This window comes from Rissa tridactyla, chromosome 7 (genome assembly GCF_028500815.1).
Source record: "Rissa tridactyla isolate bRisTri1 chromosome 7, bRisTri1.patW.cur.20221130, whole genome shotgun sequence".
NCBI lineage: Eukaryota > Metazoa > Chordata > Aves > Charadriiformes > Laridae > Rissa > Rissa tridactyla.
In genome coordinates this window covers 41,909,499-41,926,153 of record NC_071472.1, presented here as the reverse complement: position 1 = coordinate 41,926,153, position 16,655 = coordinate 41,909,499, and the positions used below count along the sequence as shown (strand labels likewise).

The 16,655-nt window shown below is 43.9% G+C and overlaps 1 protein-coding gene across 6 annotated transcripts in view; it reads left to right on the top strand.

The window, feature by feature from the left end:
- ABCA12 (ATP binding cassette subfamily A member 12) overlaps window positions 1-16,655 on the top strand; it is a 117,242-nt gene that overhangs the window by 74,267 nt on the left and 26,320 nt on the right. For all 6 annotated transcript variants that reach the window (XM_054209544.1, XM_054209545.1, XM_054209543.1 and 3 more), the window contains 13 exons: window positions 502-817; window positions 3,426-3,540; window positions 4,878-5,207; window positions 6,106-6,175; window positions 6,273-6,407; window positions 7,082-7,237; window positions 7,987-8,164; window positions 9,706-9,924; window positions 10,586-10,782; window positions 11,176-11,336; window positions 12,961-13,185; window positions 14,366-14,504; window positions 15,879-16,131. In XM_054209544.1, coding sequence (XP_054065519.1) covers window positions 502-817; window positions 3,426-3,540; window positions 4,878-5,207; window positions 6,106-6,175; window positions 6,273-6,407; window positions 7,082-7,237; window positions 7,987-8,164; window positions 9,706-9,924; window positions 10,586-10,782; window positions 11,176-11,336; window positions 12,961-13,185; window positions 14,366-14,504; window positions 15,879-16,131 — 2,494 coding nt within the window. The remainder of the gene's footprint in view (window positions 1-501; window positions 818-3,425; window positions 3,541-4,877; window positions 5,208-6,105; window positions 6,176-6,272; window positions 6,408-7,081; window positions 7,238-7,986; window positions 8,165-9,705; window positions 9,925-10,585; window positions 10,783-11,175; window positions 11,337-12,960; window positions 13,186-14,365; window positions 14,505-15,878; window positions 16,132-16,655) is intronic.

The window sequence follows — 16,655 nt, the reverse complement described above, 5'->3', positions numbered from 1 at the left end:
AAAATACATGTGTAGGTCATGAAGAATTTTGAACACTGTGTGGCTGAGGTTTTTATGTTACAGCATTACTAGGTGAGCTCTACTGAGAGAGTACCTTTGGGCACGTTCAAGAGAGGGGTGTGTGCTGAGTGACGTACCCAACAGCTACGTGACGGTCCATGTTCAAAGCAGAGATTTTTTCCAAATACAGCTGGTTATTTTGAGAGCCTTTGGTTTTTGAATGCTCAGTGGGAAAAGGTTTAAAGGGTCTGGGGGTGTATTTCACCACCAGAATCATTGGTCACATTGGAAATTACGGGTAGCTGCAGTGACATGTAGTTTCCACTTTCAGACCCTCGATAAGCAGCCTACCCATCTGAGCATTATTTGTGCAGCAAAGAAATGAAATGATGGATTGTAATGTAGAAAAGGCTTATAAAAATGAGAGGTTCCTACATATCTGTGTGTACTGCTCCCGTGCTACTGACTCTGAAGGAAAGCTTTTTCTTTTTCTTTTCCAAGGTATCATTTTCAAGCTGCCTTCAAGCCACAGCAGCCCTGGACGCTCAGTCCCCGGGGACTCGCCCCTCCCTCCTGTGCTCAACTACACCATCCGGATGAGCAGCAGGATCACGCAAACCACCAACAGAATAAGGGAGCGCATCTGGACGGTGGGGCCACACAACTCCACCTCCCAGAGCCAGATTTACAGCCGGGCGTTTATTTATATCCAGGACAGCATTGAAAGAGCCATTATTGAGTTGCAGACTGGCAAGAAGCCAGAGGAAATAGCTGTTCAAGTCCAGGCCATGCCTTACCCCTGCTACAATAAGGATATGTAAGTTTGTGTAGCTTTTGTCTTCATGCTTTGTGTAAGCTTGTCGTGTCTGACTGGTGGAGTTTGCCAGCTGCCCTGGTCTCCTTAATACCATGTTCAGACGGCATAGAAATCTTTTCATTTTGTGGTTGTGGTTTGGTTTTTTTTTTCCCTCCAAGGGTCTGAACAAAAAAGAGCATTTTGGACTCTGGTATAAATGGTCTCTGTTTAGTTTGCCTAATCTTTTGTTTTCTGTGCTCTGTATGTACCTGAATTGTCATGGTAACGATAGGTTTTACAGCAGGTAAAATACTCTGTCCCTGTTTTACTACACATGGCGGAGCTGAGACTGGGGTTGGCAGGACTTGGGTTAAATATGATGGCTTGTTCTGCAGGTGTTTACATGCAGACAGTGCAGCAGAACTTAGAAAATTTATTTATTGGGGGGAAAAAAAGAGTCCCTAGGTTTATGAGCTTTGTTCCTAGAGACTGCTATCCAGCTGTGGTATTTGCTGTTCATTCCAGGGATTCTAGCTAATGTTCAGTGTATAGTGAATAGTTCCCAATACAGGTGCCTCCCAGATGCTTTCAGAAGGATAAGAGGGAAGATGAAATTGTACCACTCATCTCTGGAATAACAATGGAGGACAGAGAAGCTTTTCATGCACTGAGTTGCCAGGGTTAACAGCCCTGTTATACAGAGTAGTGCAGCGTGAACTGTGTGTGGACCAGAATAAGTTTTGAATGGTGAAGCAGATCAAAAAGGTTTGGATCATCTTCCTCTCCGCTCATCTTGAGCCAGATCTGCAGCTAGTATAAACCACATCTCTGCCAAATGCAATAGAGAGAAGCAAATCTTGCACAGCTGAGGACCTGCCACTCTGGCAAGGCAATTTTGGTCTGCATTGGAAAGCTGGCAACGTGGTACTTCCGCAGAGTTATTACCCTGACCACAGCTGGTGGCCAAACTGAGTGGAAAACACAGGGAAGGGATTTCAACGTCCATCCGAAAGTGCTGAAGGATGTTCAGCAAATAGTATTGGTAGGTTGGATGGTCGCTCCGCCCTGACGTGAGGGTCTCCCTTGGACCAAAAGGACAGACTAGACGTGGGAGCTCTTTCTATTGAAAAGCCTGCGCGTCTACCGTGTGAGCTAAAAGAGTATCTGGGAGTTACAGCTATAGGAGCTACAGCAGACCCATTAATCTCCTGTGCCGGCCTGTCACTTAAGAGAGCTGGGGACCCATAATCTCTTCTCAAGGTAACAGCATGCAAAGTGCCTGCAAGTACTCAGGCAGTAGGCATTCAAACCAAGTGTCAACTTCTTGCAGCAAATACATGGATTATTGCTGTGAGATGGTTTTGTACAATGATTAACTGGCTGCTGGAGGCGTTTACTACAGTGTTATCTGCTTTTCTTGTTCTTGGGCTGCTGAGAAAACGGCTGGCCTTCAGGTTTCCCTCCACACCCTGGGTTCAGAGGGACATGAGTTTGCTCGATTATTAGAATACCTGAAGGCTTTGGATTTGGATGCAGTAGAAGTCATCGTAAAATGGCTGTTTGTTGATTGTTAGTGCATAGTTACCATCCTGTAGGGAAATGGAGGGAATATATGTACCGGTACACAGAAGGTATAAGGAAATGCTGCACTTCTAATAGCCTAGAGAGCACGCACAAAGTGGTAGCCAAAAAAACCCCAAGCCACAAAGAGCTACTAGAGCTACTGAAATGCCTTTTCATTGTTCTTTATAAATATGGCTTCATGTGCATGGAAGCATTTCCTGAAAGCACTGGTGTATGGGAAATTTTCAGCTTTACAGGTTAAAAAAAAAATTAAAAACAAATGTAATCATACTAATTCCTTACTGTTACAGTACGGTAAACTTTTCCCAGGAATAACACTGATTATTGTTTTTTTAAGCCAGGTCTAGAAATGAGGGAGGAAAGCACAAGGCCCATAGATACAATGAAGTCAATCTCCTGCTATAAAATCTTGCTTTCCATCATAAAAGGAGAAATTTACGGTTGGCCGTTGTTGTCTTTTCTCTGCGTGCATTTGGCCCAGGAAGAAGGTTTTAACTAAAGTGGGGAGCCAAGAATTGTGAAGCCCGCGTTGTAGATCTGGATCTGCAATACCTGTCCCGGGGTTGGTAGGCCAGACACTCTGAGGGGAAGCACCTATATTCAGACTCTGGCACCAGGAAATATTACCTGGCTACAAAATTTGGCCATTATATCTATTAACAGAAATGGGACTTATGGCTGGCTGCTGTGATGTTTCAAAATGGGATGGAAACCCATCAGAGAGCCAGGAGATGGCAGTGCCCACGGTGGTTCCTGCTCCTGCCAGTGGTGTTGCTGAGCAAAACTTCCAGAATGCATCTGGAAATTCCTCTGTGATTTAAAAAAAGAAAAAAGATTTTGAACAGTCATGAGTTCCATGAATAGAAAATCCAATGCAATGGCAAAATAAGCTTTTTTTTTGTAATTATTAATTATACTCCACGTTTTGAAATATAAGCATGTCTTCTCCTGTGCCAAAGTATTATTCTGAAAAATATATTCTCTATAAAGCCTTAATCCCCAGAACATTTCATATTCAGCTAAAGCCTGCATTTGCCTTTTACAGGTTCTTAACCAGCGTGACCTACTCTCTTCCATTTGCTCTGATGGCCGCCTGGGTGCTGTTTATAGCTGATTTTGTTAAAACACTTGTTCAAGAGAAAGATCTGAGGCTTTACGAGGTACGGTGAAACTTTCTGGGGCGTGCAAAATTATAAACAGATTTTCCTTATTAGTGGGTAGTAAGTCTCACGTGCAATATTAAATGGTGCAAAACAAGCATTTAGGAAAATAATATTCCAAACACCTATGCTTTGACCTGCAGTGTTTGAATTCTGACATTGTAACCAAGCTCAAAACCATGGAAATGCAGGGCATTTGCCCTTCAAGTGGTGAGAATATTGCTTTGAAGTTCCGAACACTGGAAACATGGGGACCTCACAAAATTACAAGTTTTGTGAAGATTTAAAGCTCTCTTAAAATTGACTTTGTGTCATACCTGTTGGGGACAAAGGCATGAAAAGTGACTTATTTCCTATCCTTTAAGTTATTATACTTAATATTTCAGAAGGTGCTACATATTACATCAGCTCCTCTGAAATGAAGGCAACCTTCTTCATTCGGGTTGCCTATTGGAAAAGAAATGACATTGAGACATAGGGAATTTATTAAATTAACTCAGATTTTCAGTGTGAACAGAGTCAACAGAGACAAGCAGCGCAGAACTTTTGTAAAACTAAGCTTTAGTAAGCAACAGGAGCTCAAGCAGATTTGTTTTTATCCAGTACCATGGAAACAAATACCGATTCATCAAAAACATTTCCAAGAAAGGGCGCACTCTGAACTGTGATGAGACCGAAAATGAGTGAACCCCAGTGACTAGCTGGCAGCTCCTTGCTCTAGTTTAGGAAACCAAGTTTCTGCTCCTAAGAACAGGGTGTCGGTAATCTTTTTAGGCATATAATAATCTGCAACAAGACGCTAGTACCTATAGTTTCTTTTGGATTTATCAGTACAAACTTAACAGTTTTATACAAGTCTTGTGGACTTGATCATAGGCTAATATGAATTAATATTGCTTCCTTATAACTATGGTAATTTATCTATTATTGGGGATAGATGAGAAAGAATTTGGTTTCAAAGATATTTAAGAGTTTTTACACTCAGACCACTAGGCAATTAGCATTATTTTAAAAAACAACCACAATGCTTTAGAAAAGTTACAAATCTAAGGCCAGAAGTTGCTTTAGAGCTTGTGGGCTGTGATGCTTCATGCTTGCAGATGCTGTCTGTGCTGTTCTTTTGCAACAGACTGCTTGCAAACCTAGGGCATTCCAGAAATGTGAGTACCTGGTTTCTCCCTGGTTACCAACATGCAATACGCCAAAGTATGAAAGAACATGTTTTAGTTGTACGCCCTGTCGAGAAACTGAAAAAAGAAACAGTTCAATATCAGCAGAAAGATCTCGTAATAAACAGTTGTCATCTGTGATTCTCTTTTTCACCTTTCTCCCTGTAGTACATGAAAATGATGGGTGTTAATGCCAGCAGCCATTTCATCGCCTGGTTCATAGAGTGTGCCGTCTTCCTTCTAATCACTGTCACCTTCCTCATCATTGTTCTAAAATTGGGTGACATCCTTCCCAAAACAAACACAGCGCTCCTGTTCCTGTACCTTATGGACTACAGCCTGTCCATTATAGCCATGAGTTACTTCATCAGCGTTTTCTTCAATAACACCAACATAGCAGCCTTGGTGGGCAGCCTCGTGTACATCCTCACCTTCTTCCCCTTCATCGTGCTGCTTGTCATCGAGAATCATTTGAGCTTCTCTGTGAAGAGCCTGCTGGTAAGTTCCGCTTTTCAATAACCAGGACCGTGTGTGTCGGAGCAGTCATTCACCTTCAATAAACTTCAGCTCTTATTGTATCTTGTGTCACAAATATACGTGAGTTGGTTGCCTTTCTAGATTCCATCAGTGGGTGTTGACAGGTGCGAGAGCATAACAGGAGAGTTGGCCATGGCCTGTTCTGGAATTAGGTGAATTCCATGACTGAAAGCAGTATTGTGGAATTTTAGTGAGTGAGTTCCCACCTGCCAGCTGAATCAGAGTAGTTTGAGCTACATACTTTGCCCTTTATAATTGCAAAGAAAAATGCGTTACTTCAACCACCACAAAAAACTAGGCTGTCTCAGTGAGGAGTTTAGGTAGTGGGGCTGTGAAGGAGGGCTGGCTCTGCTTATTGCTGGCTCTGCTCATCCTTTAGTTTCCTATATCTCAAATTCCTAGCCATGGAAATAGATGTAAAGCCTTGTTTCGTACCAAGGGCAGACATAGGTAGGTATTAGGTTCCAGAAACCAGGCTTGTTTTCTTTGAGTCACCAAATTCAGGAAGGGACATCTATTAATGCAAGTGGTAAAAATATTAACCACCTGGCAGGTAATTCTCAAGCACTGCTGTATTTCAAAAGCCTAAATTAAAACCCTGTGTGAGGGAGGAAGTTGCGACCTGGGTGTGGAAGCAAAAGGAAGGCAGGCTCTAAGGAGTCAGTACAGCCCGTCACCAGAAGCATCGCCCATCCTAAGCCTGGTCCGGTGCTCTTTGTGACTGTTGGAAAAAAAGACCAAACACTAATTTTCCTGGCTATTGGGCCAAGCCACTGAGGTACCTGATAGGTTGACTGACTTGATTTCTCTTTGAGACTAATGCGTAAGTTCTTTGTTTTCAATTTTGTTTATTCCACAGAGCCTGTTGTCTCCAACTGCGTTCAGTTATGCAAGTCAATACATTGCTCGATATGAAGCACAGGGCATAGGTATGTTCATTGTAGACAAAACTAGGCTTTGAGCTCCCGTGATTGTGACATTTCACTAATATGGGTTCTGTTTGTATTTCTAAATTCCTTTCTGCAGGTCTGCAGTGGGACAACATGTATAAGTCCCCAATGATTGGAGACAACACTTCCTTTGGCTGGATGTGCTGGCTTATTCTGATAGACTCTTTCATTTACTTCATCCTGGGATGGTATATAAGGAACGTTTTCCCAGGTAAGGATACGAAGCATCGAGGCTGGTGCTGTACCATCTCTTTTGGAAAACAACACTGGCTGATTCCATGGTTCAGGCAGTAAGACAGTCTGAGCACACAAGATACCTCTGTTTCTAGATCAAAGGGAGCATGATTTTGTGGTTGTCTGAGAGCTGTATTGAAAGGGAGAATTAAGGTTCCTCTGCTTATCAAATGGGTAGGTGGGTCTCCTGAGGAAGCTGAAGCCAAGGACATGGGAGGATGTGTTTGTGGTCTGGTGGGTGAAAATGAGAACAGAGCATGTTTGCCTGCATTTGTCAGTTGAGTGATTTTGTGTTGTGTTACTTGTATCATTTGATTTCAGAAAGTAATTCCTGCCTTGGGCAAGAGCCAGTACATTTGTCTCTTGCTTTTCTTCCCCACCTAATGAAGCAGTCCACTGGCATACAGAAGTCTACCCAGTGGAAGATGTAAAGTACTCCTGCCCTGCAGCTATGAAGTTACTCAGAATAACAAATTAGTGAATGCTTCCTATTGTGTCAATCGGAAATTCTCTACCAAGTGTCAGTAGTACATGAGCACGTCCAGAGGGGAGAGATTTCTGTGGAGTTTATTTTTGCTATTTTGAGTGCACCCCAATTGTGATACTTCCTCAGAAACAGATACCTGAACGAGATTCCTCTTCTCCTTGCAGGTAGATACGGCATGGCTGCTCCCTGGTATTTCCCCTTGCTTCCATCTTACTGGGTCGAATACAACAGTTACCTCCCCTTCTGGAAGGAGAAACGAAAAGGCCTTCTCTTCACCAAACTGATGTTAAAGAAAGAAGCAACCCTCAGCAATAAGATATGTATGTGAATGCTAGATGGGGTAGCGATACTAACTAAATGAAGCCAAATTGGTAAAGGGGCACCATGCTCAGACAGCGCATTTCTCTATTGATCCTTATTTTGTAGCACAGGAAAAATTGGAAGCTGTTGCTTGCATGAATGGAGATTTGGCTTTTAAATTATACTTGTTCTTCCTATTTGGTGTGGTACTGATTTTCACATGCATGTTTGTCTATGTCGTAGTTGGAGTTGTAGTTACCTTAGATGCATATATGTCAGTCTGCAATGCTCTGTGTAGAAGTACACTTTTGTTTGTGCAAGCAAATACAGATTGCCACTTGGCAAAAGGGATGTGTGCTTCTTTGCTCGTCTCTTTAAATGTTTAGCCTGTAAAATATTGTGAGATGACACATAAAAGCTTGCTGATTCTACCTAACTGAAAATAACTCAGTAGTTTCGCAGTCTGTTCTCTAATTTTCTGTGCTTGCTTAGTATAAATTAAGTGAGGTGCTCTGAAACATCTAAATATGATACCTTTTTCAAAGTGATTAATGCTTATTGTCAGGAGTTATTAGAAGCTGCAGAAGTAAAAAGGAGAAATCCCAGGGAGCTCAAAATGATACAGATCCTGTGAAATGTTCCCTGCGTTCCTAGCTGAAAGGCACCTACTTTTGCTGTATTTTGTTTTTAAAAGCCCCGCTTGTCTGTAAGGTGAAAAAAGTAGCACAGCCCTGTTGCAGTGCAGTAACTGTCCTCTGGCCCTTCAAAGGTGCCCCCCCTCCTCACCTGGAACCGGAGCCCACTGATCTCACCTTGGGAGTCTCCCTCCGTGGCATAACAAAGATTTATGGATCCAAAGCTGCAGTGGACAACCTCAGCCTCAACTTCTATGAAGGGAATATCACTTCCCTGCTGGGACACAATGGAGCTGGCAAAACTACGACCATGTGTGTATACTTTAAAGCTGCTTTTTTTTTTTTATACGGTGGGGCATGATTGGGTGAACAAGAGACCAAGTGGGGCTGTGCAGTGTTGGGAGACTGAATAAGATGCTTTATTAGGCTAAATCCCTCTTGTAGTTTTATCTTGCTCATGAATGACCTCAGCACTCCCTTCATCTATTAGAATTAAAGGTTCTTTTCTGCTTAGGAACACGCTTTTTAATCTGGTAGGATACCTGTAATACTCAGCACAGCAGCTGTTCTAGCATTTTGTTCCATGACACTTTGGTTAGGTTGTTCTGAAAGCTGTGGGTAGCTCATGCACGCACCAAAGCTGAAGTGATACTGGCCAGAAAGCTTAATAAAGGTATACTTCAGCTGTACAAACTCATGTGTCAGCTGGGCTGGAATGGCGGTGGGTTAATATGTTGGCCTTTCAGCCCTTTCAGCCTTGCCATTTATAAATTATTATTTCAGTTGTTAGATAACAACACTAAAACAGACCTGTAGAACTTGATTTCTCCACTGATGTATATGTGCATCGCTCTGAAAGCAACATTAAGCTGATAAATAGAAGCCTCAGAAGAGCCAAAACCAGTAAGACAGATGTGTGCTTCATCTCAGCTTATTATCAATTCATCTCGTATCCTGTTTGCAAAGTGTAGGCAACGGTGATATGCAGAAAAGTATAACAGCTTCTTGAAACTTAGTGCAGGCTTCCGAACCTGAGTAAGGTCACAAGTTACTTCTGTCCTTTTTAATGACGGCTAGAAGTCCCAGGAGAGAGAGAAGCTCTGGGAAGGCGCAGGGCAGTCTGGGACGCATCTTCTCCCTTTAGTCCCTGCAGGACAGCACCAACAGTGACCTATAATGTGCAAGTAGTTATTCTGAGCAGAGAGGGTTTGACTTAAGTCTGTTGGGTATAGTGAGGTAGGTAGTTATTTGCTTGAACTAAGTGAAAGTGCTGCCCACTGTGAGATGTCTTGTCCGGAAGTCCTCTCCCATCTCCTGTTAATAATGGCAGTGAAATCAGGTTTCCATGCTCTGATGCGGTTAGTAAGATGAAGATGTGGTTTTCCATCTCTGTTGTGGTTAGCAATATGAGGCTGTCTCGATACTGCAGATAAACCTCAAAGAATGAAGAGTAACTGCATTATGTGCATTCCCAGTGATTAAATTGGAAATCAAGGGCGTTCATGAGTATTGATGTATTGGATATGCAGGGCTCTGACTTAGGGAGGGGGGAAGGCTGAGGAGGATAAAAGTACATGAGAAAAGCAGACAGAGTTCAGTGTGTTGGCTTGGTACTTGCCCTCGTGTTCCCGCAGAGGGGTAGGAGGACGTCCTTTGATGTTAATTGGCCACTGCTCCGCCAAAGCATGGGCAGACAGCAGAAGGAGCAGTGCTCAGTGGTCTCTGGCTGGACGAGGTGTGGTAGTGATGTAAGGAAACTTGGAAAGTCATGATATGTACAGGACCACGTGAAAAAATTACTTCTGGCTTTCTCCTTTTTCTAACTTCCTTTTCTGTTTATGTTTCCCTTACAGATCTATTTTGACGGGGTTGTTCCCCACATCATCAGGTACTATCTTTGTGTATGGCAAAGACATCAAGACTGACCAGGAAGTTATCAGGAAGAACATGGGTGTGTGTATGCAGCACAACGTGCTCTTTAACTACCTCACCACAAAGGAACACCTGCTGCTCTATGGGTACATCAAAGTCCCTCACTGGAGTAAGCAGGAGCTCTACCAAGAAGTGAAGAGGTAAAAAAATAGCAGGGTTGGAGAAGGGAGAGAGGGCTGTCAAAATTATTGTGTGGTAGGTGCCATTGCCACTGCAAAGCTCAAAGGAATGGTTTTGAGGATTGCTCCGGACCCAGTGTAGAGTTCAAATAATGCCTTAGTCTGACTAGAGGAACATATTGAGTGTTGATATCTGTGTCTGTAAGAAAACAACGTCTCTTGTCCAGGGGGTTTACAAGCTTCTGTGGCAATTCTTTGGAGATGAATTTATAGGCCTAAGGGTCTAGTCCTTGCTGCTTTACAATTTTCTGCAGAAAGAGATTTAATCAACCAGTCAGAAAGATGATGTCGGCTTTATTGGTTCTGCGGAGAAGTGAAGCAGTCAGAACATCCCAGGAAGTTTGGATCTTGGTGTTCTCAGTTGATGAGGTTGAGCCTTTAACCTTGACTTGTCAGATGGAAACTTTGAAAACATCCTAAAAAAAATGTTTTAAATTAAAATCCTGGTGACTGAGCTACAGGGTGAATCATCTCCCTGCACTGTGACCATTCAGTAGAACAGTCCATACTTGAGCAGTTTTTCATTTGCAGTTATGTTTTTTGGGGGGCATTTTCAGATTTCCTGCTTTTAAAAGATGCCTGAAGGATAACCTTTGGGGGTTGTTTTTGCTTTGTTTTCAAGGACTTTGAAGGAGACTGGACTGTACAGCCATCGCCACAAGCTAGCTGGCTCCCTGTCTGGGGGAATGAAGAGGAAGTTATCTATAGCTATTGCTCTCCTGGGTGGATCAAGGGTGGTGATACTAGATGAACCAACCACAGGGGTGGATCCATGCTCTCGGAGAAGTATTTGGGAAATTATCTCCAAGAATAAAAAAGGTACCGTGATGAGATGCTGCCCAGTGGCAAAGGTATTTGTGTCGCTTTTGCAAATATGCTATCAGTGGCTTTGAACTGTGGGTTTTGGAGACTACAAAGAACGAATTGTGGGAGACTGGGATTTTGCAGGCCCTCTGGGTGCATCCTGATTGGTTTTTGTAAATTCACGGTGTCATTTTAAAAGTAACTTTACCATAATGCACAATTTACAGTACAGTATCTTTCAGCTTCTTTCTAATGCTGCCTTTCATCCAGTTTCACTAATAATTACGAAAAAGCACAGTTGATCTTCACCTGGTACTCTCCCCTCATTCAGCATAGCTTTTTGCCTGTCTCATGTAATCACGTGGTGTGTTTATTCTGTGGTGGCTGACACAGCTTTGTATTTTCCAGGCAGAACCATCATTCTCTCAACGCATCACTTGGATGAAGCAGAAGTTCTGAGTGACCGAATTGCCTTCCTAGAGCATGGAGGGCTCAAATGTTGTGGTTCACCCTTCTACCTCAAGGAAACATTTGGTGACGGATACCACCTGACGCTCACAAAAAAGAAGGTTTGTGTCTGAGTTGGTCCTAAATTTTCAGCGTCTTAGGTGGGAAACTGAGTCAGTCGTATGACAGGAAGGAAGGTGGCAAGCCGTAGTGTCCCACAGAAATTAAGCATGCTGCAGAAAGTTCTTCTCAACCTGAGGCGTCTGCAGTAGAATGGATGTTTCAGTATAATTTCACTTTCATGGAATAACTTCTTTATGTGACTGCTTTATTCCCGAGTGAAAGTGGGATGTGTTTTGGGTTGAGACCCTGGGGTTTGGCCACACACATTCAAGAATATGCTAGACTCTTTCCTTGGGCTGCCAGTAAGATCATTTTTTCATATGCCCCAACCATTGAGATACCTGGGTTACAGTGCACTCTGCTCTCCGCCTCGCTCTGCCTGTCCCATGCTGGTATTCATATCCTTTTTTTTATAAATAAGTTTCACAGAACCGCAGAATGATAGGGGTTGGAAGGGACCTCTGGAGATCACCCAGAGCAGGTGGCACAGGAACGCATCCAGGCGGGTTTTGAATGTCTCCGTCTCTGGAGACATTTTTCCTTCAGAAAGACAGCCTATATGGAGAGTTCTCCAAAATACAGGAGTCTCAGCTTCAGCCCTTCTACACAAAGCCTTGCAGCATTAATAGACAAGGCAGAGGTCTGAACGTGAGCTCCTGCATCCCAGGTGCATGATGACGTCCTTTTTATCCTCCCTTCCCCACTGGACCTTAGCTTCCTTTCATGTCCCATGAGCTCGGTGACCGCAGCAGGCACTACCAGGGGCAGAAGCAGGGATTCACCTGTTTGTGAGCAGGCATGGAGCTGAGCTGGAGCTCTCAGCACCTTCGTCTTTTGGGGGGGCCATCAAGGCTTGCTCAGGGATGCAGGCACTTATGGCTGCATCGGCAGGAGCTGAGTGGCAGATCCAAGTACGGTAGTGGTATCAAAGAACTATTGAGGATGTGGATGTGAGGACACTGCTAACAGAACAAGTGGCCCCCGCCTCCCTTGAAGGAGAGGGAGGCTCTCCAGCAGGACCACTGGACCAGCCTCTGTGGCCCTCGCAAGAGAGGAACTCTTTGTTGAGAAAGAACAGGGTCTCCTTGAGGATTAAAGGCAAGGCCGGGTGCAGAGTGGGGATTGTGAAGTTCAGAGAAATAAAGCAGACAGGAAGAGCCCATCAACAGTATCTGGCCTGAGGAAAAATATTCTGCTTGCGAGGAGGGGAAACTCTGCTCTTGATAGCATTTATTACAGTGCAAGCCCTGTTTTTCATGGGAAAAGACTGCACTTGTGCTGGCAGCCGAGTTCATGTGTCAGCTCTCTTGTGGTTAGGCTCTTTCTCTGTTGCACGACAAACCCTCCATCTAGTGCAAAGTGGTCGATTCAGCCCAGTCCCGGTGTCTCTGCAGACAGAGGAGCCCAGCGAGGTCTTGGATGGACCAAGATGGGGACACCCCCGTCCTCTTCAAGGGCCAGAAACCCACTTTCATCTACTTTTGATATTGAAAGTGAAATGCTGCATCCCTGGACTGAGATCACCTACTTATTATTCTATGGGACAGGATTTGGGCTAAATCCTGTGGTAGGAAGTTTGACCTTGCAGCCTTTGGTGACCACAGTGTTTTCCTCCTTTTTCAGAACATGGTAGAGGAGTGTGACACCGCAGCAGTGACCTCCTTGATCCAGTCCCACCTCCCGGAGGCTTATCTCAAGGAGGATATTGGTGGAGAGCTCGTGTACGTGCTTCCGCCTTTCAAGTCCACAGTCTCAGGGGCCTACCAGGCGCTTCTCAGAGCCCTCGATACCAGCTTGAGTGATCTCAGCCTTGGTTGCTACGGGATTTCAAACACCACCGTGGAAGAGGTACGAGCTCAGGATCCGCTCAATTTAATGAAATGTTATGGAGATCAACTTCACAGCACTGCATAGCTCTGCTTTCTGGGCTAGACAGTGGCATGTTTTCAATGTGAGAGTTGCAGGCAGGGAAAGAAGGGGTTTGGTTGTTCGCTGTGTTACACTTACGAACATGTGAGTGTGCAGATGTGTTCGTAAATCTATACATATACTAATACACAAAGCGTACAGCTGTCTCACCTTGCTAACAGCTTTTTGGCATTTTACCCAGAAAATGAGATGCTGGAGTTGGACTAAGGAGAGAGGGCAATGATGTGTTTCTCTTTGAACTCTTCTCCTGGTCTCCGCGAACCTGGGTTTGTCTACGGGTGCAGTCAGCAGGGAGGGAGGTAGCAAACCGGCTAAGTGATAAACTTCAGTGTGGATGCTGTATTGTACGAATGAGTCATCTGGTGCATCTCGGCACCTGTCTGTCCACGGGAAATCTCTGGTCAAATAAACACCAACATTTGGTTGCGTCAGAAACAAAAAGTAACTTTAAATGATGAGCAGTGAGGATCTTTGCCTTGCAGAAAGGAGGGAGGGAGGTTTTTACCTTGCTGCTCAGAAATTCTTGCTTGCTTTTAAGGTGTTTTCCTAAGGCAGCGAGAATGAGTTATACGGCACGTACCATGTGCAGCTTGGGTGCCACAACTGTGCACGCTCCCAGCATGTAGGCAGCCGGCATTGTCAGAGGCTGGAGGGGAAAACATCCCAGGGAAAGAGCTCTCCTTGTTCCTTCACTAGTGCCGTGCAGGGAGAGCCGCCGGTGCGCTGCTCTCTGTGTGGATGTGGAGGGAGGAGAGTTATGTAGGGCTGGAGCTGACATGCAGCTTCGTTTACACCTACTCAGTCACGTAGCAGGTGGAATGAGGGCAAGGTAAGTCCACGGGGCAGCTGCAAAGGTTTAAGAATCCATTGCTGCAGCAGGAGAGAGACACGATGTGACAGGGAGCTGGACAACAATAATTTTATACTGGGAAAAAAAAAGTTAAATTTCTCTGCAGAGCACAAAGGGAACAGAAAGAGTATTGTAATTCAGAATTGATACACCAACTACAGCTACAAAGTAGGAGAGTGGGTTTTGATTATTGTTTTGGTAAATGGAGTAATTTGGACCAATTTTCCTTCATATTTTCTTGCTTTATAGGTGTTTCTCAATCTGACAAAAGAGCTAGGGAAGGACCAGCAAGAAGATGCTGAACTGCCCCAACAGCTGCCTGGAGCCAGTGATCAAATTGGCAGTGACGAAACATCTATGAGCACGGATACCTTCACAGAAAGAGATGGTACTAAATTTCCTCCAGCTTTTATTCCAGATTTGTCGCAGAGGCAGACAGTGACAGATGGACTGATTTGAGCTCCCTGTCCTCTTTCTTTGTTGAAAACCACATTTCACCCAACCAGGAATCACAAAACCAATAAATCACTAGAAGTACAACACTCAACAGTTGTTTAGATCCACTGGTTTGGAAAAGTCTGAAGCACAGAATAAATTACAGAGGGGTTCTGTTTGCATCCACCTTCCTTTAAATTGATCCAGATTTTAATCTAATCAAATACAACGTGTGGGTGAAAGAGCAAATGTATACCTCTGAAAGTAATTGCTGTAATTGATGTAGGGGATTATTTCTATGTAGCTACTAGAACTGGAGAGAAGCTTTGTGGAAACCCCTAAGCCTGTTGCAAAAGCCGCACAGCTCTGAGCTGGGTCCTTCTCTGCTTGTTGCTGTGTCCCAGCTGCTGCAATACGCTCAAACAGCTCAGACAGTGGCAGAAATTCATGTTCAGAAGACAATGAAGCTACAAGCAGTAGCCCTGAGTGTTTGAGAGCTGCAAATGGTGGCATGGCCCAAAAATGAGTAAAAACTGGGCTGAACAACCTTTCACATATTTTTGCTTATGAATACACCATTTATAGTTAGGGAAGAAGATAAGGGACAACACAGAGGTATTTTCATACTTGTTTCTCAAAGCTGACGTGTACTGTAAATGTTACTGTAAACAGTAACTCATACGCGTAGAGAAGTGGTTTGTGTCACCCCTCATGAGACCACTGAAAAGGATTTGCTTCGTGTTGGGTTATACAGGTTGATATTTCATAAAGTTGGAATAGGTTGCACAGGGTTTGGCTCTGCTTTCAGTATGCCACAACCCAGTCCATGCAAATGATCAATTCATTTGTGTGCCTTGTTTTCTTGTTTCAGAACTAATTCTCTTATTGATTTGCCTGCTTTCTAAATTATGAAATTACTATAAGAATCCTCTTATTAGACCTGCTTTCTAAATTATGAAAATTTTCAGTTTTCAAATATAAAAGAATAATACGTTTTCCTTGTAAGTTGCAGCTGGGAAAGTAGGATGTAGGTAACTTTTTGCATCTAGAAGCCTGTGTTCCTCTTGCAAGATCTCAAAATGAATTCACTACATGTATGCATTTGAAATTAAACAAAAAACTGGTGTTACATGAGTTTATGACTCAAAAGCCAAAATCTGAGTCCTGTCCCAAGCCTGACCCTTTCATTTGTTCCATAGCAGTTTTGATTTGCCATCTGTAAAGGAGTGCAGGAAGGTAAATCTATTCCCAGGGTACTATAACCATCAGTTCCCTGCATTTCACAAATACTGATCCATGACAAAACGCGTTCTTCTTTTGTACCCAGATCAGCTCCTGATTAGATCCAAAAGCCTGCAGGGTTTGCCGTTGCTGCTTAAGAAGACATCGGCTTTGTTCATCAAGAGGTTCCACCATACCCGGCGGGATGTGAGAGGCTTCATCGCCCAGGTCATCCTCCCGGTCCTCTTTGTCATGGCTGCGATGGGACTTGGGACACTGAGAACTAAGGAGACCGAATATCCCGAACTGATGCTTTCCCCCTCTCTGTACGGCACATCCGACCAGGCAGACTTCTTTGGGTGTGTGGTGTTCTTTGTGATCCTTAAACCCAGTTTACCATCAGGATTATTTCTAAGCAGACCTTGTGTAAACATGTTACACAGATAGTAGGTAGCTATTTTATCTGTGTAGTTGTTACGCAGATAACATATAGAAATCCTGCTCCTAAGGGGTCTCTCAGGGAGATGGCTTGGCTCAGACCAGCAATCAGAAAGCTTTAGAAAAGCAACCTCTCAGTTGGAATTAACTATGAAATGTGAGGAATATTCTTTGTGTTCCCCATTGGAGTCCTCCAGCCCTGTGACAGCCATACTGCCCCAAAGGGATTTTCTTAATATATATACACTCTTTCCCCAAAGTGAAACAGAGGTCCCCACATCAGTCGTCTCCAATGTTACAGCTCTGGGATCAAATTCTATCTGCCTGGCTGACTGCCTGCATCGCCCTCTCCTGCCCGGGCCCCACTAGTCCAAGGCACGCAGTCATTTGAAGGGCATGCGCTTTTTCAGTGCCCTTAAAAGATGTCACCACGGCATTATTTGAT